Source organism: Microchirus variegatus (genome assembly GCF_963457635.1).
Source record: "Microchirus variegatus genome assembly, chromosome: 5".
Taxonomy (NCBI): domain Eukaryota; kingdom Metazoa; phylum Chordata; class Actinopteri; order Pleuronectiformes; family Soleidae; genus Microchirus; species Microchirus variegatus.
This window is the reverse complement of record NC_139806.1, coordinates 27,361,301-27,386,907: the sequence shown is the minus strand read 5'-3', so window position 1 is coordinate 27,386,907 and position 25,607 is coordinate 27,361,301. Positions and strand designations below refer to the sequence as shown.

Below are 25,607 nucleotides of genomic sequence, written 5' to 3'. Positions count from 1 at the left end.
ACTGGCATTGCGTGACACTCACCTCTGCCCAGTCGTCGAGCTGATTATGGGACAGGTCCAGTTCCATCACGTGGGCACACAGAGCTGCGATGTATGATTCATCTCCGGCTTTCCTGATCCCAGAGTTGCTCAGAACCACGCTGCTGGGCAGGAACAGGTGCTCTGCAATGAGGAAGAACCCCCCAGTTCAGTTCAGCTTTACTTCTTCTCTGATTTGTGACATTAAAATAGTATTGTGTAGGGTGATAAGTGGAGCCAGTGCAGGGGTTATCTCTCACCCTTGACAGGTGACCCTGGAGGGCTGGGCAGCATCACTATTCCCACGCCGTGGCCATAAGGAAAATCCTCAGCGTTGTACTTCTCACTCAGGACTTGGACAAAGGTGCGCACCTCCTCTTCATTGAAGGAAGACTCCATGGTCACAGTTCTGAGAGGGAGTTAAAGAAAGATACCATTTAATTACGGCAACATTTCAGTGCGAGTTGTTACTTGTCGTAAAACACTTGTTCTCGCAAGTTCAGACTTGTTTTGGTTCCTCTTTACGCACCTTTCCTCACTTTTGTTTTTTAACATCAAAGACGGTTGCTGTCCACGACAGTTGCAACTAATGATTATTTTCAAGATAAATTAATCTGTTGTTTCTTTTCTCAGTCAGCCAATGAGATGATTAGATGCATAAAAAGTCAGAACACTGTGAAACATTATTAAATGTTTCCTGAACCAAAACAAAGATATTCAAGTTTAAAACAAAAATGAAAATATTCACAATTAAGAAGGTAAAACCTTCTTTCCTCCTTATGCATCGTTATCGTACGGTTTTCTTTATCGGTTATCGATATAGTTACATAATTATGTTAAAATACAAATAAAAAAATCGAACACAGAAAGCCACTAACTGATGATCAAAATAGACAACTAATAATAGAATAGAATAGAAATCCTTTAATGACAGGAACAGTTTGCTTCAGGTATAACAAAACTGCTAAAGCCTCATCTAAGGTGCAAATAATGAATTCATAATTTAGTAGTCAAATAATCTATCTAATAATCTAATAATCTGTTGAAGGTACAGCGTGTTGCAACATTTACTGCTGAGCTGAAAATCCCTCACCTCATACTTCCCTTTCAACTGCTTTGGAGAATCTATGTAGCCTTCAGTTAGCATCAGAACTCAAAAGGTGTTTTAGTTTGTCCATTGTGGGCTACTCTAACAACACAGCGGTCCATAATAGTCGCTTCCATAAAGCTGACTTGGCTCCTCTTATATCTCTAATCTCACAGTGACTCTGTGTAATTGTCACTTCATGAGGATGTCATTTATTTCATGAGGACTATATTTAGAGTTTGTTTTTAAGGCACCAGTATCATTGACACGTGACACAGACTAAAAATAAACTGCAGTGGCCGAGTTCATGTCATCTTTTTTTTTTTTTGCATCAATAACAGAGTTCTATGGTGCAATTACAACAGTTACTTTCATACCACGCAGTAAATTCATTGCTGCGTTTTGGTGTCTTTACATTAAAACCTTGAAATAAAGTGAGAGGAGACGATTGCTGTTGGTTTACAGTTGTAATAATTAACTTTTCTCCTTGTTTGGTCCCGTATCAACATCACACGCACGACACAGGAGCAGAAACCTGAGAAGAGAAGTCGCACTGACGCGAGCAGGTGCATAACTGACACTAATGCACGTTATATAGTGAGGCTGCTGCACCACCTGTTCACACTGAGAGCTCATTCTCTCTGCTGCTGAAACAATTAGCAAAGTCATGACAATATTAATCACAAAGTACTTCAATAATCAATCAATCACTCTGGACCTGCTGCTTTTTCTGTTTCATAGCATGAATATATTTGAGTTTCATAATGTATTTAATATATGTGATATAAAATATTGAAACTCTTTATTGCTATATTAAGGATTAGGGCTACAACTTATTATTACTTTCAGAATTGATCGACTGGTTAGTGAACTATCGATTGGTTATTTGGTCCGTAAAATGTCAGACAATGTGTTTCCCAGACCTGAAAATGATCGCAAACGTCCCAAAATTATTCCATTTTAATTATTTTTTTCTGGGATATCATTTAATGATCAACAGTTTGTTGAAACCCTTATTATTATTACAATTTCTGTCAGTTTTGGCATCTAACTGACAACAAACTTTGCTTCAGGCCAACATCAGAAGCAGCAGTGCAGGTAATAAATAATAGCAGTCTAATAATAGTCCTGTTTAATGAATGATTCATTCATTATTCATGAATATACAAAATAATAACCAGCTTTCTGTTTCTGAACGGTGATCATCAGATCACACACAGACTGATCGGTCCTATCATTTTCAGACACATGTGGTCTGATCATCTGATAATCTGATCATCTCAGCTCACCTGAGGTGGCGTTTTTGCCAACAAAAAAAAAACAAAAACCCACCCACGCCTGAGCTGCACACTGCCTCCAGAGCTTGTTTGATGTTCCTGTCGTAGACAGTTTCCCGTTTCACGGATCCTCTGTTTCTTACCTCTGATCTCGAGCAGACCAAAGGAGAGAGCCGTGTTTTCAGCAACACTTCAGATCACATGCCCTCCTCGTCCTGTGAGACACACACACACACACAGTCAATAAGAACTTTGATGAAATGAAAATTGCGAGGTTCAAAACAGCAGAAAGGGCAAGACAAATGAACAAGCAATCATTAAAAAAATTAAATATCATCATCCGACACCCAACGATGCTCATGACTGGCAATTATTTGTCAGCGAAAAGATTACATAATCAACATAAATTCCACGAAATAAGTAGTCAAACTTGTTTTATGAGGGTGACAATACCTGAGAGGCAAGAAAACTGAAGACAATTGGTTTTTGCAGAGGATGAGTTTTTGTATTCTTTGTCCTTTTTTCTTTAAAAAAAAAAAAGGTCTGGTAAGCATATGTCACACTGGCACCGGTTGAATAGATGCTTTTATTAGAGATAAAACCATCTATTCAACCTGCCTATATAAAGTTACCTTTGTTCCTACTGATAATCCCTTTGGTCATATGCTGACAAATCATTCCATATGAAAAAATAATAATTTGAAAGGTGTTCTCTTAATTATTTCTTATTTTTGTATATTATTCAAACACGATTCACACACAAGGTGACAAATATGTCATGTATATAGAGATTTTTTAAATAAAGTTAGGTGAAAAGTCAAACTTATACACTGACGGGTTTCATTCCATATGCAAAAAATAATAATTTGAAAGGTTTTCTCTTAATTATTTCTTATTTTTGTATATTATTCAAACACGATTCACACACACGGTGACAAACATGTCATGTATATGCAGATTTTGTAAATAAAGTTCGGTCAACAGTCAAACTTATACACTGACGGGTTTCTACGGTACTACGTAGCGTACATTGAAATATAACCAAAGCCGAAATTAACATTAAAACACTAACATTCATAAAGACTCGAAGGTTTTACTGTTTCCGGTATTTAACATATGGTTCCAGGCAATGTTGTCTTAAATAAGATGCATTTTCAATGGGGTTCCGCGAAAGGGTTTGTTGACAGATTTCCAAGGTTTTCTGTGCTACTACATAACTTCAATGAACGTGTAATTAGTGCCGAATTTAATGGCAACTCATGTTGTTTAATTAAGGCTTGAGAGTCGCATTGTATACAGTGTATGTACACGACGACGAGCAAGGACGTCTTAAACAAGCGAGTTTTTCGACGAGGTTCCGCGAAACATTGTTCGCGTCTTCGACAAAGGGCACGCCAGGTGCACTCGTTTATGCCAGCGTTCTGGTTGTTGCCCGTGAAAAGGCCAACGACAACAAAAACAAGCCGAGAGTCGACACGTTTGGCAGCCGCAGTTTTTTTTTAATCGATTTATCGTTTCCACAGAAGCGAAGGACGGCACTCAGTCTGACAACCTTGACATAAAGTGTGCTCCACGTCACAACTTGTCAGTTAAATGCAGCCGTTTTCGTCATTGTCATGATACCACGACGATACCATGACATGCGAAACACGTCCACTAACAGTGTGTTTTCTAACTGATATCATGTATATTTTTAAACATCTGCACTCACCATTTCCCCTGAACCCCTTGGCGTAGTAGTGTTTGTTTTTGTTATTTTCATCGAGTTGACCATTTTAAACACGCCCACTTCCGGAAATGACGTTATTTAAATGCCCGTTGTTATTGTTTTTTTTAATTTTTCTTATTTTTTTTAAACGCTCGTGTTTTAATGTACTTGTGTGAATGTCTTCGTTTGTTTGTTTGTTTGATTGAAATTATTTATTAAACACCTGCGTGGTGTGAGGGCCCATTGGAATTCCTGGAATGCATTTACTTTTTTCCTTCTGAAATTATTATAAGACATTTCTGTATTTAATTCCAATTTTAATGAACTAATGACACATTTCAGTAATTATTTATTATTATTATTTATTTATAACAGCAATTCATTAAATCATTTAGTCGAAATAACAGCCTCAACATAAAGGTTCTACATTGTTTCGAATGCAGTACTCACTGCCAACCACAAGATGGCACAAGATGGCTAAACTCAACTCAACTTTATTTATAGAGCGCTTTAGGCAGCTATAGCTGGGACAAAGTGCTTAACAATACAATAAATAAAAACATGGCACATAAAACAAAGGAGACAATATAAAAACAATTATATATATATATATATATACAAACTATAAAACAATAACAATGTTTAAACCTTAAGGGGCAACTTCACCCAAAAAATATAGTTTAAAAATATATATCTATATAAATATATACTTATTTCCAGAGCTAAATGTGTCATCATCAGACAGTGGATCTGAGATACACGTCTCATTCCCACAGACAACAGAGGAAGTTGGGATTTAAAAACTCTGCTCTTGACTTTGTTTCAGTCTTGTTTTATGACTAAAATAGCTGAAAAAATAAAACAAATGAGAAAAAACTGGTCAAATCTGGTCGAAATAAACAAAAACGGTAGCATCATGATTTTTATTATTATAATAATATAAAACAATAAAAAAGTATTATAATATTTTTATTATCATTATTATTATTATTATTATATAGTATTTATTATTATATGTAATATTAATACAAGTCACTACAATCAAATATAAAGATGTTTGTCTTGTTTATGGATGGTACTCTGTTATAACTGACCTGTCTACTCAGGTTAATCCTCGTCGTTATTTCAGTGCTGGGATTAACCTGTGCGAGCATGTTAGAGGTGTTCACCTGGCTGGATGAGACAAGGCTCACTGGCAAGTTTTGTTTTGTTTTGTCGATCGTGCAATAAGGGCATCAAACTACTGTAAAAGCAGGGGTCAGAAACGAGAACACGGTCCAGAAAGTACCAGGAGGACAACACAAGAAGAGAGGGTGTGGCCTTTCCTAATCCAGAATGATCCTGTGAGTCAGTGTGGACTAATCCAACCGGGAATAAAACCCAGCAGGACAGAAGATTCCAAACAAACACAAACTAGAGTATATCTCTTTTTGGACATCATCTAAACATGGTGCTGCTGAGGTCAGGATGGCTGTGGAGACAAAGTGAGTGATGTATATGGAGGATTGTTGCCTTTTTGAAATGGTCACAATGATTATTTTGGTTTCTAATGGCTATCATGGGATAACACGTTGAACAACTATGGATCATTCTTTGGTACCGAGAGGATCTTTGGTTCGTTTTTATGAGGAAATAACCGTTGAAAACAGACACCAAGGCTTGTGTCATTGGATATTTTTTGAAAAAGCAGAATTTTATAGAGAGGGAAACGTGTAACTGTTATGAAATGGCCTTTCATAATCTGATTACTTACCCCTGATCATGTCTTTAATTTGCTAACCAAGGTCGGTGTGCAACACACACTCACACAAGTTTACGCAGCTTTCATGGTGATGACACTCGTTGATCCCAAAATGTCATATAAACGATGATAAAAATGTGAACTGATTAACGAGAGCTTTGCAATTTTAAGACGTTTATTGGGACAGACCCTCTCTCTCAGATCAGCTGATTTAGACAAGATAAATATGATTTTTTTTTAAATTACTATTATTGCAAAACACATAAATAAAATAAGGTGCACTCTAGGAACGGGGTCAATAAATACCCTCTTCACACTTCAACATCCCATCCATCCATTTTCTCAAAGCCTAGGAGCATGTACGGTCCTATATGGAGACGTTTTTGCTCATCATCTGTCCTTGAAGAAAGGAAACACAAGAGACACGATGCATGAATATCCGCAGGTATAAAGTATAAAGGATTACACAAAGGTCAGACAAACATTACATTACGCAGCATTGATTTATGCATCGAGTGCATGCATGGCTGCAGATGTAGGAGGTATGAGATATCGACCTAACAAGATGTCAGAAGGTGATATGATGCCTCGTGATCATCCTTCACCTCTTTAGCCTCCGTCCTCAAACGCTGGAAGCTGAACTGGTGCGACCTCTGGATCGACGGAAGCCTCTGCTTCTACAAGAGCGACAGCAGGCGGGAGCTGGAGCACCGGGTCAGCCTCAAGACCACGTGTGTGGACGTGCGGTCCGGCCTGGAGTGTGGAGGTACACAACACATGAGATGACTTTTTATGAAATCGATCACCAGGTTATTCACATGAGGGTTACTGGTTAATAACTTGTTCTCGGCTGCAGATGTGACTCCACCAGAGAGCAATCCCAGGGAAAATCTCATCGTGGTTCAGCTGAGAGACGGCTCCACGGCCAACCTGTGTGCCAACAGTGAAGACGACTGCTTGTAGGTGCTCTCGCGTCAACTCTGTGTCTGCTCTGCCCTTTTCTTCACATCTGCGCATCATCTCTTCATCTCTGTTCAATTCCTTTCCAGAGCGTGGAAACTGACCCTGCTGGAGACCAGGAGAAACCCGGTGAGTTGTGATCCAAGTTCATGACGTGTGGTCAACCCTAGAAAGCTTGGTCGATTGGACAATACTTACATTTCCTTCATCGTACCCATTTAGAAATGTCCAATTTACAGTACGTATGTGCACAAAGAGATGGGAGAAGACATCTTGTAAGAACGGCTTCTCCCATGGCGTCCACTATTTGACAATTGATTGACCTTGGGGTAATCTTTATGAAAAAGGTTAGACGGAGAACATTGAGACAATGAGACACCATCCAGCTCCTGCCACGTTCTTCATAAAGGGCTGAAATATGAATAGCTTTATGTTCTCGGTATGCGATTGTTCAAATTCTATTTCATCGTAAAAAAAACGACATTCATTTCTTCATTTCAGGTATTCACGTACGACCCTTACGATGACTCCTACCAGGCTGTCCCCATCAACAGATATCACACCGTATACATCACACCCGGAGCAGGACCAGGTATGTCGATGTTTCTAGTCTCTCAACCCTAACCCTAATTCAGAGAATGTATGTCAGTTAATTGCAAAACTGTCCAACGGTTCGACAAGAAATGCAAGCGATATCAGTGAAAATGCGACAGATATAGACGCCACCCCCACTTCCCTTTGTCCTGGAGGTGTGTTACCATAGCAACTACGGGAGTAAATGAGACGCTTGAAGGCTCTTTGTTGAAAGTACACACCTGTGTGTACAGTGTCTCTTAATCGCACAAGGGTCGCTTGGCGGGTTTCAAACCTGGTAGGTGACTCACTCGGGACACCAGTTTATTTTCACAAGAGTAAATATCACAAGTAAATATCACCAAATTCACAAATATTGGTGTAAATCTGGTCAAAACTAACATGACACTAACAAAAAAATTCACATGTTTTTTAGCTGTAAAGTTGCGCATGCTAAAATAAACAGCAACTTTTTGCCACATTTAGCAAAGTTTATTTCCCCCGCTAGGGTGGTTTGAATTCGTTATTTGATTGCATAAACACAGCCTGACCTCCTCGAGCTTTTATTTTGGTACATCCGGTTACCGGCAGTGTGAATTTGCATATTAGCTAAATATTTAGTTTCAAACGAAACATTTATATTTAGCATTTAGATTTAACATTTAGATTTAGATTTTTTATTCAGATTAAACATTGAAATTATATTTTCACAAGCGAAGTAAATATCACAAAATTCACAAATAAATCTGTAAATCTGGTCAAAACTAACAATTCACATGTTTTCTTAGCTAAATGTGGCAAAAAGTTGCTGTTTATTTTAGCACGCGCAACTTGTGTGCAGTGCAAACTTTGCCATTGTTTGGACAAGAAATGCAAGGGAGCGAATACAGGAGGTTTTACCAGTTTTAAAATAAGCTTGCTCGTATATCTCGACAAACATTTCACTCGCCTTTACTCTGTGATTTCTCCAAGGCGGTCATCACGTGGTCGTGCAGAGGGACCCGTTCGGTGACGTGATGGAGCATCTAGCGCTGGGATTAGTGGGAGGCATGGCAGCAGGAGCAGCAATGCGATCCTTTCTCTGGATGCCCGTGTTTTTCTGCTGAGACGATGTCCTGAGGCGATTTTTGACACAGCGCAAAAGCGTTTTCCTTCATCTATTAAATCCTCTCGATCTTGATTAATGCCGTTTTTTTGTTGTCACTGAGGGACTGAGGATGGGCCTGATTGTCCGACGCGCTTGTTCAAATAATCCACTGAGATTCATCAATTAAGTTGAAGATTTATTGAATAAAAAGACAATCAAACCATGAGAAAAGGCGCACAACTTAATACAACAAGATAAATAGTGGTCAACAAAAAATACGGTGACCCAGCTCACCCGCCTCTCTCACACACACAAACAAAAGGACATGAACAGGTGCACACATTACATTGATATACGCCCCGGTGCAGGTGACCTGCTACGTAGTACGGTGGCCGACAGGGGCAAACGCACTGCAAGCCCCAAAACAACAGCAAATAAGAAAACGCCAGCAAATAACAAAACGCCAGCAAATAACAAAACGGAAGTGCTCCGGGTCTGTGGGGGCGCTGTCGTGCAGCTCTTCGACCAACCTGTTGACTCGCGTTGTTGGGCCAAAACTTTCTTTATTTAAACTTTTCCAGTACACATATACACATATACAAAATACCTCAAAGGGAATATGAAATTGCATCTCCTCGATCTATTTATCAAAACTAAACTAAACTAAATAAAATCTACAAGGCTTTGTTGAGAATAAATATAACAGTGAAAACAAATCAATCACAACAAGGCAACAAAGGCAAGGTTACAATCGAGGTATCCTTTCTAAATGACGAGATGCAATTTTATATTCCCTTTGAGGTATTTTGTATATGTGTATATGTGTACTGGAAAAGTTTAAATAAAATTAATTAAAAAAAAAGTTTTTGCCCAACACTGCGAGTGAGTCATTATTTGCTGGCGTTTTCTTATTTGCTGGTGTTTTGGGGTTTGCAGGGCGTTTGCCCGTCGGCCACTGTAGCTCTGCCCCTACTCCATATGACCACATAAAATAAACACTATCCTAATCAAAACAAACAACAAAGAATACACCTTCACCTTATTACAAATAGAAATAACTCTAAAAATAGATTTCCGTCTCCTACACAAACGCTGCATGCTTAGTTTCTTACAAGAATATAGTATAAATACCCCCAGAATACAGTTTCACATTTAAAGGCAACTTCTGGTAATTTTTTAACCTAGGAATTCAACCTTTGGTTGCAAAGCAAGTGAATCGTTATGGATTTAATTACAGTAGCTAATGTTTTTTTCTGTGTTAACCGTCAATCCGACATCTGAGAAGCTTCCTCAGCACCTGGCAGTTTCCGCTTTGAGTTCCGTGTATTGTTTTGTTATAAGTTTTCATTACCGCGTACAAACGCAGATGTGAAAATATCAGCATTCTTCTCATAAGTCCCTTCCTTTGATGGCAGCCTGCTGAATCTCGCTGAATTTGGCAAATATACTGACTCAAAATATTATGTGTACCAGCATGAGATTAGCACATTGTGATCATTTTCAACTGTTACTCCTCTTTTTTAGTTTTCACTCCGTTATCTCCTAACTTTCCCTCTGCTTGAAGTTTCTTGATCAGATCGTGGGGGCCGTTGCCCGAGAGACCCGACGGGTGTCTGTAGGAGCCTCCCAGTTTGTCCCACAGAGTAAAGTACTGGCCGTAGTTGCAGTCGAAGTAGAGATGGTGGTCAGTGTGGTGAGCCGAGCCATTGATGACGCTCGTCAGGAAGCCGGGGACGCGGTAGTCGCCGTCGTGGATGGAGATGCCCCAGATGTTGACTAAGAAGTAGAGGGCCAAGTAGAGGACCTTGTGGAGCGGGAACAGGAAGGGGTAGATGTGGTAGGGGAGTCCCTGCATGAATGCGTCCACTGGGTGAAAGGCAACGCTCGCAAAGGGGGAAGGGACCTTCCATATGTGGTGCGGCTTGTGGAACAGCTGTTTGGAACGAGACAACCAAGAAACCAGAGGGTAACTTTTTACAGTTCAATTCTGCCAAAAGGCCCGTTTATCCTCACAGAGAGGAACCTATTGTTCCTGTTGAGATTATTATTTTACGTTGAAGTTACGCTCATTTTTGATGGGGTAGACCTGAATAAAAACACTTGGAATTCGGCATGGAGATCGGGTCGGCGAAAAATGTGATCGTGGCCTAGAGCGTGAACCCGCAGAAGTCGAGTCATGGTCAGATAAAAGTTGTCGGATTGGAAAGAAATTTGGTGAGTGTGTCCGGCTTGAGTAATTGTCTCTGATTTTTTGACCAGAGAAAAAGTGGGCAAAATTGCGATAAATGCTACATTTTCAATTGTTTTGCTATTGTGTCTAACTCGCACATGGTTACATAGATTTTAACCGCTCTCATGTTTCCAAACTAATTTCTAATGTACTTCAATTAGCTCCGCCCACCCAGAAGTCGGACATTTTGGAAAAACAACAATGGCTAATCTACACATTTTGAGCTAGCCGCGTCAAATCCAGCCCATATGTTCTGGACAAGTTAATGATTAAAAAGGATTTTCTCTACGTCAAAAGGTGTGGCCTCAGCACTCTGACAAAGTTGACGTTAAAATGGTAGGAAAATGAGTTTAAAATTCCACTTTTTGAAAGCAATAACGTAAACTACATTAAATTTCTCACTGTGGATATGACGATTATTGTTGTTTTAAATGGCTACAATAAACAATAGCACTTGTGCTCACCTTATAAATACGCTTGTGATGCATGAGGCGATGGATCCAGTAGATGCACGTGTCGGTGAATAACAGGAAGGAGATCATACTCGCAAAAATCCCCAGCCAACCTTAAAAAAAAACAAAACAAGAAAACACAAAAAAGACCAAGAAACTTAGCCAAAATATGATCGGAAACTTTTACGATGACTCTTGACAGACGATCTACAAACGTACCCAGCGGACTTTCACTGACGTCGTCGTACAGTTTGCTGTAACCTCGAACTTCAGCGAAAAACAAGGCGACAGTGGGAATGCTGATCAAGGGCAGAGCGGTCAGCGAGGATTTGATCTCCCTCTGAATCTGATTCTGAGGAGGAAACATTCAAAACACATTTAAAATACAGATCTCCTTCTTCTTCTCCAGAAGTATTCGTGGGAGTTGTTTTAAGTTTGTGTTTACGTATGTTAGATAGATAGATAGATACTTTATTCATCTCACAGAGAAATTCACAGTTCAGCAGCTCCAGAATATGTTACAAGATAGAAACATAAGAGGCATGCAATTATATGTACAGTCTAAATATAAACTGAAACATATGTATAAAAAGAAAAAAGAAAAAATATATAAAAAATATAAAGACGTTAAAAAGAATGAGATGAACATGTACATGTGTGCTTGCGTGTATGTGTCATGTATGATGTAGATTGAAGAGTCTGATGGCATGGGGGAGGAATGATCTCCTCAGTCTATCTGTGGAGTAGGACATTGACAGCAGTCTGTCACTGAAGCTGCTCCTCTGTTTGTGTATGGTGCTGTGTAGTGGATGGTGTGGATTGTCTATGATGGACAGGAGCCTGTTGAGTGTGCGTCGCTCAGCTATGGATGTCAGACTGTCCAGTTCTGGGCCTACAACAGAGCCTGCCTTCCTTATTAGTTTGTCCAGGCGTGAAGCGTGTTGTTTGCGTATTTGTCTTCTTTAGGACTAAGATCATATATTAAAGTGTGCAATAAGCGAGGTGCAATCACTGCATTTCCTTTTTTATGACTCCTGACTCTCATCTGAACAACCCTGGCGTCAACGCGATAAAACGTTGCGTGGTGATCAGAGTTTAATGGAGATAGTTGTTGCACTTTGATGGTTTCATTTCATCTTTACCTTCAGTGTCTCAGTTGCAGTCGTCATATTTACTCCTGTACTAATACTCTGCAGCATCCTGTTTGTTATTTATTTCCAAACTAGGACTAATATTTAAAGTTTAACATTGTTCCAAAGAATTAGGTCGATGAAGGTCTAGGTCTAATAAGAGCGCCTAACGATTATTTTCATAAACTTTATTTAATCTGATGATTATTTTCTCGATTAATCAAGTATTTGTTTGGTCCATAAAATGTCAGGAAACAATGTCTTGTTTTTTGTCTACCAATTTTTCCGGTTTGAATGATTTATATCAGAATAATCTTTTATCAAAATACTTAATTTAGTAATCACTTAATAGTCGTTGAATAATCCTTGAAATTATTGTCTGTAATCCTTCTTTTAACTTGTGTCTCGGTACCAAAAATGGGAACTCACAGTGATTGTATACAAGTTTGCACTTCGTGTCTGTTAATAACAAACTATCTATGACATGTTTTTACTTTATTGTAGGTCTTTTCTTTTTCGAAATGAACACTTCACTTTATTTGAGGTAAATGTTTATTTTTAAAGGTGTGACAGTTTACACCTTGTTGCCTTGTTGCCTTGGGCCAAGAACAGAAGCACAAACGCTGTTGGCTCCATTTGAATGATGAGTCAACAAATTTGTTGAACGAGGCCATTAAGGCCATTAACTGGATGTGGATCCTTTGGGGCAATTAATGCTGGACAGCCACTAATGACACGACGAGTAACATAAACAAGTGTTAAATACATTCACTACACGACGACACCGAGGGATTCTTACCTCTAAAAATTGCGGGTGCTTCTTCAGTTTGTGGTCAAAGAAGAAGAAGTAGCTGATGGAGCTCATGCCCAGGTACAGGATGAGAGCCCCGATGTTCGTCAGCACCAGCAGACTGAGGATCTGCCGCAAGGCGTCATCCTCAGGCCACGATGCAGGGTACACATACGGCGTTAGGACATAATAATCGGCGGAGTTCAGAGCCAGATCCATGGTTGAATCTGTAAAACATAAAAGACACGTTTAGGTATTTATACGATTTAAAAACAAGAGCATTATGATCCACTATACAGAACTTTAGGTTGACCTGCTTATAGCTACTACCATCTAAAATAAACATGTGCCAGAGGCCCTGGAGCAGCAACAAGGAGAAGCAACAAGAGACAGAAGAAAGTCTGTCTTCCAATTTTATATGGTTTATCAGTAGAGGGGCCATAACATTACAGCCACACGCTTGGGTCCCAACAGTAATGTATTTTTTTTTTAAACTAAGTTTCTATAGTTTTTTAAAAGCTATTTACAGTATTTTATTGTTCTTTACTATTATTAGGTGCCTGCTCCGCAATGCATTTTAGCCTGAACTCTAGTTTTACCAGAGTTGATGTGAATGATGAATGTCACAAACACTTTCAGAAACAAATTCTACTTTATCTTCAAGTCATTTTCTTTATCTGACTATTTATTAATAAGGATTATTTGAACAGATAAGTGACAGAAGGTGGTCTGTCTGGCATTTACTAATTCGCTAAGTTTGTTTTTTAAATAAATACTGGTGAAAAAAGACAAAGTCAGTGTGGAATTCCTAAAATCTCTGTTTTAATACTTTTTTAACCAAAGGAAGCTGTGGAACTGTGACTGTTAAGTTTAACTTATGTTTTTTTTTTTTATAAACTAACCTTAATAAACTTCAACATTTGTAATAATTACAGTAAATAAGCCAAATATACCATGAGCTACAGAATAACTCTGTGTAAAGACACACACGTATTAGTGCAGATTTTACACGTAAAGTTGAGTCACACAAACCATAATAAAAAGAACCCTGGGTTAGTGATAAAATAAGAGTTTACAGCACTGACACGTTGTCATAAAATTACAGATGTCGTTAATTTTACTGTACCTGTGTGTCGCTCTTGTTCCCGAACAGTGAAGTGAAGAGATGTGCGTCAAGAGATGTGTGTGAACTTTAAAGGTAGGCCAGCGACCAATCAGCTACGACTCCTCGCTGATTGGGGGCCCCAAGCAAAATGGACAGGTAGGCCCCCCACCCTCCTCCTGTGGGGGGCACCACAGACACACAAAGCCTACAGGAACCACTGCATATCCATACAGTTTAAGTCCACCCACACTTACAAAATACTGCTGTTGCATATACTGTGCATAGGATATGAACATTTTGAGCATTTGCCAAAAAAAACCCTAAAAAACCCTAACCCTAACCCTAACCCACCACCGTACCATAAAATCCAATATACATAAAAAAAGTGCTAACTAAATCCAACACACACACGTTTAATGTTTACAACCTAAGGAAGTGATTTCAATGAAAACAAAGTGAGGACTGGCCAAAATGTCCTCATTTCGTAAAAATGACCTCACTTTGTTGGTTAAAACCCCGCAGGGGTCCTCAGTATGCTGCAAGTACAAGAACACACACACACACACAGACACACACACACACACACACACACCCACACAAACACACAAACACACACACACACACACACACACACACACACACACACACACACACACACACACACACACACACACACACACACACACACACACACACACACACACACACACACACACACACACACACACACACACACACAAACAAACACACACACACACACACACACACACACACACACACCCACCCACAAATACAAACACACACACACACGTTTTTCAGTTATCACAAAGTGAGAAAATAAAACATTGCCATCTTATGCAGAAAAATGATGCATTGTTCACAAACAACCTATAAAGAGTGCAGGTTGTGTAGTAGGACTGTCAACGAATATTCTATATTCGAATATATATTCGAATAGGTTTAAAAAAAAGATATTCGGAGGTGAAAATTAATATTCGAATGTGGAAAAACACATCCGCGCACCCGCGGCGCTGCTGTCTGTAGACATTTTATCAATGTTAATATATTTGTTTCAATCACCGAATGAAGCCTGTCATATTTGGGACAAGAGTCAGGACCTTAAATTGTTTGCACAAAACTCATTTGTTTGTTGTTTATTTAAACCAGTATGCGCGGAGAGCATGGTTTAATTTACTTATTCTGAAAGTCTCGTCTGGAGTAGACTGAGTTTCCTCTGTACCTTCATATAGAGACTGTCTTTTCTTTTTACGCTTATCCTCATCTTCCTCTCTTCTTTCTTTTCCGGCTTCCTGATGCATAATATAACCGCTTCATGATGACTGCAGAATTTTTGTATTTTGCCGGCTGCAGAGATCATGAACCTGACTGCTGTCAGTGACGACTGAGAGGGGCCCCCTCCCCTGAGGGGGATCCCGATAACAGTGTCATTGCACTTTACTGCATTGACTATCAAAGGGGTGCTCACACAGTTTGTCGTTGCTCGGGGCCCCTAGCAATTGCTTGTTTTGCCTGCCTTGTCGCAACGGGCCTTAGAGCAGTGTTTCCCAACCCTGGTCCTCAGGGAACACTGTCCTGCCATGTTTTACATGTTTCACACGTTTCCCTGCTCTAAAAACACCTGATACAAATAAATCGTCAGCTAATCATCAAGCTCAACTTTCGTTTTTTTTTTTTTACTTTTGTCAAAATGTTTCCAAAATTTAAAGTTTTCAAAAAAATAATAATAAATATATATATATAATAATAATGTTTCAACTTTTGTAAAAAAATGTTTTATCTGAATCAGGTATTTTTTTTGGAGCAGGGCAAAATCTAAAACATGGCATGGCTGCGTTCCCTGAGGACCAGGGTTGGGAAACACTGCCTTAGAGGGCCTTATATTATTATTATATTACTGATAAGTCTGATAAATGTATGACCTTAATCTATACCTATACTATATGACATTATCAATGAATGTACAGACTCTGCGTGACCAATGTGTGTATCTTTTTTGGGCTAGAACACCATGGCAACTTATACTGCAGACCGAACCATGTTTCAGCTTGAAATTGGCAAGAAAGCGACTTTCACTGATCATCTCATTGTGTGTCAGATACTCATCTGAGGGCATGCATTAGGACCAAACACAGCCATGTTACAGTAGCACTTACTTCTTTGTTTATGTTTAGGTCATGTTCTAGCAAATTGGATGCTGAGCATCGAGGGCCTAGTGGTCATGGGTGCACACCAGAATACTGTGGCAGGAATGGCAGCGTTTTTCACGTGCTACTATGTGTTCAATCTGATGTAGAGGAGGCGTCAAGCACCCTGGAATTCCTCCAAAGGTATGTGCTTGAAGGGGATGCATTTTCCATAATGAATATCATAAGGTGTTACTTCTATTCAGCTTCCTGCAGTTCCATTGTATTGCATTGCACAAAGTCACTTTTCTGCTTCAGTTTGCGTGGACACATTTGGGTTTTACAGTTTTATTTTATTTTAGGCAACAATGTTGAACTACTCTGTTTTGTATCTCTGCTTAAGGAAAACCCAACGTTCACTGTATTGATTCTTAATAAATGTTTTGTTTTGTTGCAGCACTGACTCTTGTTTTATTGAACAGCTGAAGATCTAATGTAGTGTTGATGCATTTTGGATTATCAGTAACCACAGTGTGCTTGATTTGCTAAATGTGACAAACAAAGATTAACTGTAAAGAAACATTTTACAATAAGATATTGAATTATGAATAAGTAACAGGTATTTACTGGCAAAATTAGTTGCCAGGTAACCCATGTAATTTGAATGGAATACAAAATAATATTGTAAACTAAAATACAATTAATGGTTGTTTCTAATATAACATAACAATACATTGCTGTAATTTATATACAGCAAAACACTGTAAAAAAATATATCCAGTAATATACTGTAATTATTTTAACAGTAATTTCATCAGTTTTACAAGACTCGACAGGCAACTTTTTTGCCTGTAACTTGCTGTTACAGGCAATGTGTTACAGTGTAGGAATTCAACCTTTGGTTGCAAAGCAAGTAAATTGTTATGGATTTAATTACAGTAGCTAATGTTTTTTTCTGTTAACTGTCAACGCGACATCTGAGAAGCTTCCTCAGCACCTGGCAGTTTCCGCTTTGAGTTCCGTGTTGGCTATTGTTTTATTATAAGTTTTCATTACCGTGTACAGATGTGAAAATATCAGCATTCTTCTCATAAGTCCCTTCCTTTGATGGCAGCCTGCTGAATCTCGCTGAATTTGGCAAATATACTCACTAAATATATTATGTGTACCAGTATGAGATTAGCACATTGTGATTTTTTCAACAATTATTTATAATTCCCGACTGTTACTCCTCTTTCAGAGTGACTCCTCTCTTGGCATGTCCGTTAGTTTTCACTCCGTTATCTCCTAACTTTCCCTCTGCTTGAAGTTTCCTGATCAGATCGTGGGGGCCGTTGCCTGAGAGACTCGACGGGTGCCTGTAGGAGCCTCCCAGTTTGTCCCACAGAGTAAAGTACTGGCCGTAGTTGTAGTCGAAGAAGAGATGGTGGTCAGTGTGGTGAGCCGAGCCATTGATGGCGCTCGTCAGGAGGCCGGGGACGCGGTAGTCGCCGTCGTGGATGGAGATGGTCCAGATGTTGACAAAGACGTAGAGGGCCAAGTAGAGGACCTTGTGGAGCGGGAACAGGAAGGGGTAGATGTGGTAGGGGAGTCCCTGCATGAAGCCGTCCACTGGGTGAAAGGCGTGGCTCGCAAAGGGGCTGGGGATCTTCCATATGTGGTGCGGCTTGTGGAACAGCTGTTTGGAACGAGACAACCAAGAAACCAGAGGGTAACTTTTTACAGTTCAATTCTGCCAAAAGGCCTGAATTGAACTGAACAAAATTGCGATAAATGCTAAATTTTTGATTTTTTTGCTATTGTGTCTAAGTCGCACATAGTTGTTCTGATTTCAAACACGCTCATGTTTCCAAACTAATTTATAATGTACTTCCATTAGCTCCGCCCACCCAGAAGTCTTTTTTGGAAAAACAAAAATGGCTAATCTACACGTTTGAACAAACTCGTCATAGCATGTTTGAGCTAGCCGTGACAAACCCGGCCCATTATGTTCTGCATAAGTTAATGGTTAAAAATTATTTTCTCTACGTCAAAAGGTGTGCACTTAAAATGGCAGGAAAAAGACTTTAAAATTCCACTTGTTGAAAGCAATAACGTAAACTATATGAAATTTCTCACAGCGGATATGACGATTATTGTTGTTTTAAATGGCTACAATAATCAATAGCACTTGTGCTCACCTTATAAATACGCTTGTGATGCAGGAAGCGATGGATCCAGTAGATGCACATGTCGGTGAAAAACAGGAAGGAGATCATACTCACAAAAATCCCCAGCCAACCTAAAAGAAAAAAAACAAGAAACACACAAAGTCCAAGAAACTCAGCCAAAATATAATCGGAAACTTTTACGATTACTCTTAACAGACGATCTACAAACGTACCCAGCGGACATTCACTGATGCTGTCGTACAGTTTGCTGTAACCTCGAACTTCAGCGAAAAACAAGGCGACAGTGGGAATGCTGATCCAGGGCAGAGAGGTCAGCGCGTATTTGATCTCCCTCTGAACCTGATTCTGAGGAGGAAACATTCAAAACACATTTAAAATACAGATCTTCTTCTTCTTTTGTACCTCAAGCAACATGAAAGCACTTTAAAGAAATATTCTTGGACTTGTTTTAAGTTTGTGTTTACGTATGTTCGCGTATTCGTCTTCTTTAGGACTAAGATCATATATTAAAGTGTGCAATAAGCGAGGTGCAATCACTGCATTTCCTTTTTTATGACTCCTGACTCTCATCTGAACAACCCTGGTGTCAACGCGATAAAACGTTGCGTGGTGATCAGAGTTTAATGGAGATAGTTGTGGACGTTGCACCTTGATGGTTTCATTTCATCTTTACCTTCAGTGTCTCAGTTGCAGTCGTCATATTTACTCCTGTACTAATAAACTGCAGCATCCTGTTTGTTATTTATTTCCAAACTGGGACTAATATTTAAAGTTTAACATTGTCCCAAAGAATTAGGTCAATGAAGGTCTAGGTCTAATTAGAGCGCCTAACGATTATTTTCATAAACTTTATTTAATCTGATGATTATTTTCTCGATTATCCAAGTATTTGTTTGGTCCATAAAATGTCAGGAAACAATGTCTTGTTTTTTGTCTACCAAGTCATTTATCGAATAATCCTTGAAATTATCGTCTGTAATCCTTCTTTTAACTTGTGTCTCTTTTTGGTGTAGCGGCGTTACAGTGCCACACACAGGCCTGGCATATGTACTGCATTTGAGAGTCAAAGACATTTCCTGAAACAATGTTTTATATGTTTATGGAGAACTTCTGGAAATGACAAAGAAAATATCATTTCGGTCAATACTTCTATTTCCAACCAGTGGAGTTGCCCCCTGGTGGTCATTCAAGAGAATACACATTTCCAGTGAAGCATCAACCACTTTCTGGACTCAGAGACTGTGTCTGTTAATAATAAACTATCTATGACGTGTATTTACTGTCCTGTTTTTTTTTTTTTTTTTATTACCATATCACTTTATTTGAGGTAAATGTTTATTTTTAAAGGTGAGACCGTTTACACCTTGTTGCCTTCGGTCAAGAACAAGCACAAACGCTGTTGGCTCCATTTGAATGAGTCAACAAATGGGGGTCATTTGTTGAACGAGGCCATTAAGGCCATTAACTGGATGTGGATCCTTTGGGGCAATTAATGCTAAAGTGTTAAAGGTCCCATATTATACCCTATTACCCCAAGTTAAACTAGTTCCTGATGCCCTAATGAACATGTCTGTGTCATGCTTTAGTCAAAATATCATAAGGATGAAGCACAATAGCAGTTCAATAACTCTGCCAAAACAGACCTTTTCAGAATGCTCGGTTTTGTGCCTGGTCATTTACATGTGAATGAGACCAAGGTAAACACACACACCCACTGCTTCCAGGGGAGTGTCGGTCTAACTTACTATCCACAGTAGGGCTGGGCGATATGGACCAAAGGTCATATCTTGATATATTTTGGTTGAATAACGATATACGATATATATCTCGATATTTTTTCCGCAAAGTGAGAGCTGTGAAATGAAATGTTCAGTCAAAGTCAAAGTCAAAGCCAAATATGAGTAGTTTTATTGAAAACTACTCATAATAATAAAATGAAAACATAAACACTGTGCAACAGGAGTGCCTTTTATAAAATCAAAGCTCCATAAGGTGCACATTTAAATAAAAAAAATATCTTAAATAAAAATAGCCTATAAAATAGGCCAATCTTTTTCTGAAATAAATATGTGTATATGAGAAAAAAGTACAATATCAAAATGTTTTAGTTTGACACCTATAAATGGTTTTTCAAAATAAAATTACAGATTTTCTTCTCTTATAAAAGAATCAGCTTCAGATTACCTTTTCGTTTTTGTTAACTTATCTGTACAGTCTCAACCAGTTGCACAAGAAACAGAGCAGCAACTCAATAAACATTTCCCCCTCTTTTATTTTACTTTGATAAACAGTAGTGCTGTCACGTGCTGCTTGACCACATATCGCTGGTCAACGCTAAATGGGTGACGTTAGCGAGCCGGTTTGCAAGACTGTCTGAGGTCACATTTGCAGCAGTGCTTCTCGTGCACAATAGTTGCGACTGGGAAGCCCATATCTCGGGTCCATTGTTTTCATTAGCTTTTCATTAACGTGTCTTTGGCCATGTGAAAGGACACCGCTTTTGTTATTGCACACCACTCGTCTGGAGTTTTGTCGGGTTGTGGACGGCTTGCGCCTGTGGCTTCTGCAGCACGCAGTTTCACACACTCTGCATATATTGCACTTTGTGCCATGTTTTTAAGTGGTGAAAAATATTCGTATTGCTTCCATCACTGGCTGCATTGTGCTTATGGCACTCCCTACATATAGCGTGGTTTTGTTGCACGTCTGATGATTTATATCCAAACCATCTAGAAATGATTGAGCCACTGCTTTTTCTTTTACTAACACAGACGCTCTCCTCCGCACGCTCCGCAGACGTTGCTGCTTTCTCCATGTGAAGCGGAGTGTCTGTACCTGCCCCTCCCCTCTCTGTGCATGAAAGAGGGGCGGGGCAAGAGGAGCAGTGCAGAGAGCTCCTGTCAGCGGCTTGTCTGGAGCAAGGATCTCAGCGCTAATTTGAACTATATCGATATATGCGATAGGGTCTAATTCCATATTGCATTTAAAAAATATATCGATATATCGTAAATATCGATATATCGCCCAGCCCTAATTTTAAACATGGTTTAAACATCGCGTGTTATATCGCCTATACTTACACTAAGTGGAACCACTAAAACATGACTGAGTCTTGTGTTTTCACATTTTGGGGACTGGTATGGCCCCCTGAGTCCCAAATATCAGTACTAAAATGATTAAAAAGTTGATTTTGCACAATATGGGCCCTTTAAAGGTGCATTACAGTGGTATGCAAAAGTAAATAAAAATTGTCATGATTTTCCTTTATAAATCATTGGTTGTTTGTATGAGAAATTTCAGTTAAATATATCATATAGGAGACAAACACAGTGATAATTGAGAAGTGAAATAAAGTTTATATGATTTACAGAAAGTGTGCAAGAATTATTTAAACAAAATTAGGCATGTGCATACATTTTGGCACCCGTGTCATTTGATTGATTTCAATACCTTTAGCACTAATTTTTGGAACTCAAACATGGTAAGGTAACCTCAGTGACCCTTGACCTCCACACACAGGTGAATCCAATCATGAGAAAGGGTATTTAAGGGGGCCAATTGTAAGCATTTCTCCTCTTTGCATCTTCTCTGAAGAGTGGCAACATGGGAGCCTTAAAACAACTCTCAAATGACCTGAAAACAATGATTGTTCAACATCATGGTTAAGGGGAAGGATACAGAAAGCTATCTCAGAGATGTAAGCTCTCAGTTTCAACTGTGATGAATTGGAAGACCACAGGCACAGTTCTAGTTAAGGCCTGAAGTGGCAGACCAAGAAAAATCTCAGATAAGCAGAGGCGAAGGATGGAGAGAACAGTCACAGTCAACCCACAGACCAGCTCCAAAGACCTACAACATCATCTTGCTGCAGATGGTGTCACTGTGCATCGTTCACTTGAGGTATGCTAAAGCACATTTGGAATAAGGTGATGTGAACTGATGAAACTAAAATAGAGTTATTTGGCAAAACAAGGTGCATTATGCATGGAGGAAAAAGAACACTTGCTATCTACAGTAAAATGTGGTGGTGGTTCCATCATGCTGTGGGGCTGTGTGGCCAGTGCAGGGACTGGGAATCTTGTTAAAGTTGAGGGTCGCATGGATTCCACTCAATATCAGCAGATTCTGGAGAACAATGTCCAGGAATCAGTGACAAAGCTGAAGTTGTGCCAGGGCTGGATCTTTCAACAAGACAACGACCCTAAACACTGCTCAAAATCTACTAAGGCATTCATGCAGAGGAACAAATACAATGTTCTGGAATGGCCATCTCAGTCCCCAGACCTGAATATTGTTGAACATTTGTGGTGTGATTTAAAGGGGGCTGTCCATGCTCGGAAACCATCAAACTTGACTTAACTGGAGATGTTTTGTAAAGAAGAATGGTCCAAAATACCATCCGCCAGAATCCAGACTCTATTTGAAAGCTATAGGAAGCGTTTAGAGGCTGTTATTTCTGCAAAAGGAGGATGCACAACATTTTTCTTTTGTGGTGCTTAAATTTATGCACGTGCCTAATTTTGTTTAAATAATTCTTGCAGACTTTCTGTAAATCATATAAACTTTATATCACTTCTCAAATAGCACTGTGTTTGTCTCCTATATGATATATTTAACTGAAATTTCTTATTAAAACAACCAATGATTTATAAAGGAAAATCATGGACATTTACAGAGGTGCCCAAACTTTTGCATACCACTGTATGTAATAAATCTAAAGCAACTGGCCATAAAATCCTCCTAATATGTCACAGAGACTCAGGAATAATGTTCATATAACAAACTGAACTCACCAACAACAACAGTACAGACAAAATATTTGCATTAAAAAACATATTTTGCAGACTGCAAATCATGTTTATGTTTTGAAATCATGTTTTGGCATGTGGCGCCACCTACCACCGTCTACCAAGCATTGCAGTCAGTAGAGTCATAGCTGCCAAGCAACCACGGGTTGCCAGTTACGTCAGAAAACAAAACCTAAAAGACCTCGGTATTTTGAATTTGAATGTAGTAACTATTTTTGGCCACATTCTTACATATGGCACCTTTAAATACATTCACTACACGACGACACCGAGGGATTCTTACCTCTAAAAAGTGCGGGTGCTTCATCAGTTTGTGGTCGAAGATGAAGAAGTAGCTGATAGCGCCCAGGCCCAGGTACAGGATGGCAGCCCCGAGGTTCGTCAGCACCAGCAGACTGAGGATCTGCCGCACGGCGCCATCCTCAGGCCACGATGCAGGGTACACATACGGCGTGAGGACATAATAATCGGCGACGTTCAGAACCAGATCCATGGTTGAATCTGTAAAATATAAAAGAGACTTTAAGTTATTTATACGATTTAAAAACAAGAGCATTATGATCCACTGTACAGAACTTTAGATTGACATGCTTATAGCTACTACCATCTAAAATAAACGTGGAAAACGTTTAAATCTGTAATCTGGATCAGATGGGGATGATTTAAAGGGACACTGCGTCGTATTTATGGGTTTATATGACCCAAAATCCACTTTTTTATACATATTATGTGCTCCTGCATTGTCTAGTCGCTGTATAATATTTTTTGTTTCATTTTCGTAGTGTTTCAAAAGTCATGTAAAATAACATGGTCGCGGGCCGCTGTTGCATTGCCACGACACCATGTTTCTACGGGAGCCTGTATAGACAAACGCGAGAGAACAAATCGAGCGCCGAGACGAGGCTGAGAGCGGATCTTTTTACGCTTATAGAATGGAGGACCACAGTGTATTTTACAGCGGATAAAGGAACACCAGTACCTGACCGTACACCCGCACCACGGAGAAAGACAACGAGGACGACATTTGACCGTCTGAGGATACCATAGCGGTCAGGGAACGGAGGGGGTGAGGAGAGGAGCAGTTTGTTGTTGTAAATTTCAGCCTCTCCTCTAGATGTCACTATAAACTTCACCTTTAAGATTTCCACACAGACTTTGTCTTTTTTCACCAGTATTTATTTATTTAAAAAACAAAGTTTGCATATTAGTAAACGCCAGACAGACCACCTTCTGTCGCTTATCTGTTCAAATAATCCTTATTAATAAAGAGGCAGATAAAGAAAATGACTTAAGGGGAAAGTAGAATTTGTTTCTGAAAGTTTTTGTGACATTTATACCAGACCACATATTTTTATTATTATTATAATTATTATTTTGCACACTATTCCTATTATTGTCCTTTGTTTCCTTCTACAATTCTGTAAAGCTGCATTTGGTGCCATGACAGAGCCTATACAATTCTAAATTGCTATTATTAATATGATTATTATTATTATTATTACTAGTATGCACAGCTGGATGTTAATGTGTAATTGTATAAAAGACTAATTTGTTTAGGTTGAAATGAATACTTTTATTTCACTTAGTTTGCAGCTTTTTGACTAAACTGTAATCAAAGACCATTCCAACTGTGCTTTATCACAGTGTCGGCCACTCATTAATAGTTGTACAACCTATTTATTGTCAGCATATAACATTTCAGTCTGAATTTTTCATGATGGATGGTTAAGTATCTCAGAAATGCCTATCCCTTAAAATCTCTGTTTGAATACTTTTTTAACCAAAGGAAGCGGTGGAACTGTGACTGTTATGTTGAACTTATGTTTTTTAAATAAATTAACCATAATAAACTTCAACATTTGCAATAATGACAGTAAATAAGCCAAATATACCATGAGCTTCAGAATAACTCTGTGTAAAGACACGCACGTATTAGTGGAGATTTTACACGTAAACTTGAGTCACACAAACCAGAATAAAAAGAACCCTGGGTTAATTATAAAATAAGAGTTTGCAGCACTGACACTTTGTCATAAAAAATACAGTTATATCTATAATTTCAGAGATGATTGTACCTTGTGTGTGTCGCTCCTGTTCCGGATACAAGTAGTGAAGAGATGTGAGTGAACAGTAAAGGTAGGCCAGCGACCAATCAGCGACGAGTGGGCCGTGACATCACAGCCGGAGCAGCCAATGAGCGAGAAGCTTCTCATCACGGCACCGTTGTTATGATTTCCGATTGGCCAATTGGAGGATCTGCTCATGGTGCTAGAGAAAGAACGACACACATCTGCCTCAACGTGCATATCTGCACTTTGACCACTGC

The 25,607-nt window shown here is 39.1% G+C and overlaps 4 protein-coding genes across 4 annotated transcripts in view; 1 reads left to right on the top strand and 3 right to left on the bottom strand.

The window, feature by feature from the left end:
• The window catches only part of tecta (tectorin alpha), a 33,822-nt gene extending 29,666 nt beyond the window's left edge, over positions 1-4,156 (bottom strand). Inside the window, exons 1-5 of the mRNA XM_083889274.1 lie at positions 4,094-4,156; positions 2,836-2,906; positions 1,112-2,597; positions 279-427; positions 23-162 (exon numbers count right to left, since the gene is read on the bottom strand). Coding sequence (XP_083745400.1) covers positions 23-162; positions 279-427; positions 1,112-1,116 — 294 coding nt within the window. The 5' untranslated portion in view covers positions 1,117-2,597; positions 2,836-2,906; positions 4,094-4,156. The remainder of the gene's footprint in view (positions 1-22; positions 163-278; positions 428-1,111; positions 2,598-2,835; positions 2,907-4,093) is intronic.
• A 1,320-nt stretch (positions 4,157-5,476) lies between these two features.
• plekhb1 (pleckstrin homology domain containing B1) lies at positions 5,477-8,470 on the top strand (the record flags this gene model as incomplete). The annotated part of the gene is made up of 6 exons (XM_083890062.1): positions 5,477-5,574; positions 6,445-6,597; positions 6,688-6,790; positions 6,881-6,920; positions 7,293-7,383; positions 8,337-8,470. The coding sequence occupies exons 1-6, from the start codon at positions 5,538-5,540 to the stop codon at positions 8,468-8,470; spliced, it is 558 nt and encodes a 185-aa protein (XP_083746188.1). The 5' UTR covers positions 5,477-5,537.
• Positions 8,471-9,958: 1,488 nt separating this feature from the next.
• On the bottom strand, positions 9,959-13,272 carry LOC310927372 (lathosterol oxidase-like; the record flags this gene model as incomplete). Its single annotated transcript, XM_083889667.1, has 4 exons — positions 9,959-10,384; positions 11,146-11,246; positions 11,353-11,485; positions 13,063-13,272. The coding sequence occupies 4 exons, from the start codon at positions 13,270-13,272 to the stop codon at positions 9,959-9,961; spliced, it is 870 nt and encodes a 289-aa protein (XP_083745793.1).
• Positions 13,273-17,527: 4,255 nt separating this feature from the next.
• Positions 17,528-25,375, bottom strand: LOC310927826 (lathosterol oxidase-like; the record flags this gene model as incomplete). Its single annotated transcript, XM_083890229.1, has 5 exons — positions 25,357-25,375; positions 23,565-23,782; positions 18,686-18,818; positions 18,483-18,583; positions 17,528-17,980 (listed from the first exon to the last, which is right to left on the bottom strand). The coding sequence occupies exons 2-5, from the start codon at positions 23,772-23,774 to the stop codon at positions 17,528-17,530; spliced, it is 897 nt and encodes a 298-aa protein (XP_083746355.1). The 5' UTR covers positions 23,775-23,782; positions 25,357-25,375.
• Positions 25,376-25,607: the final 232 nt, after the last annotated feature.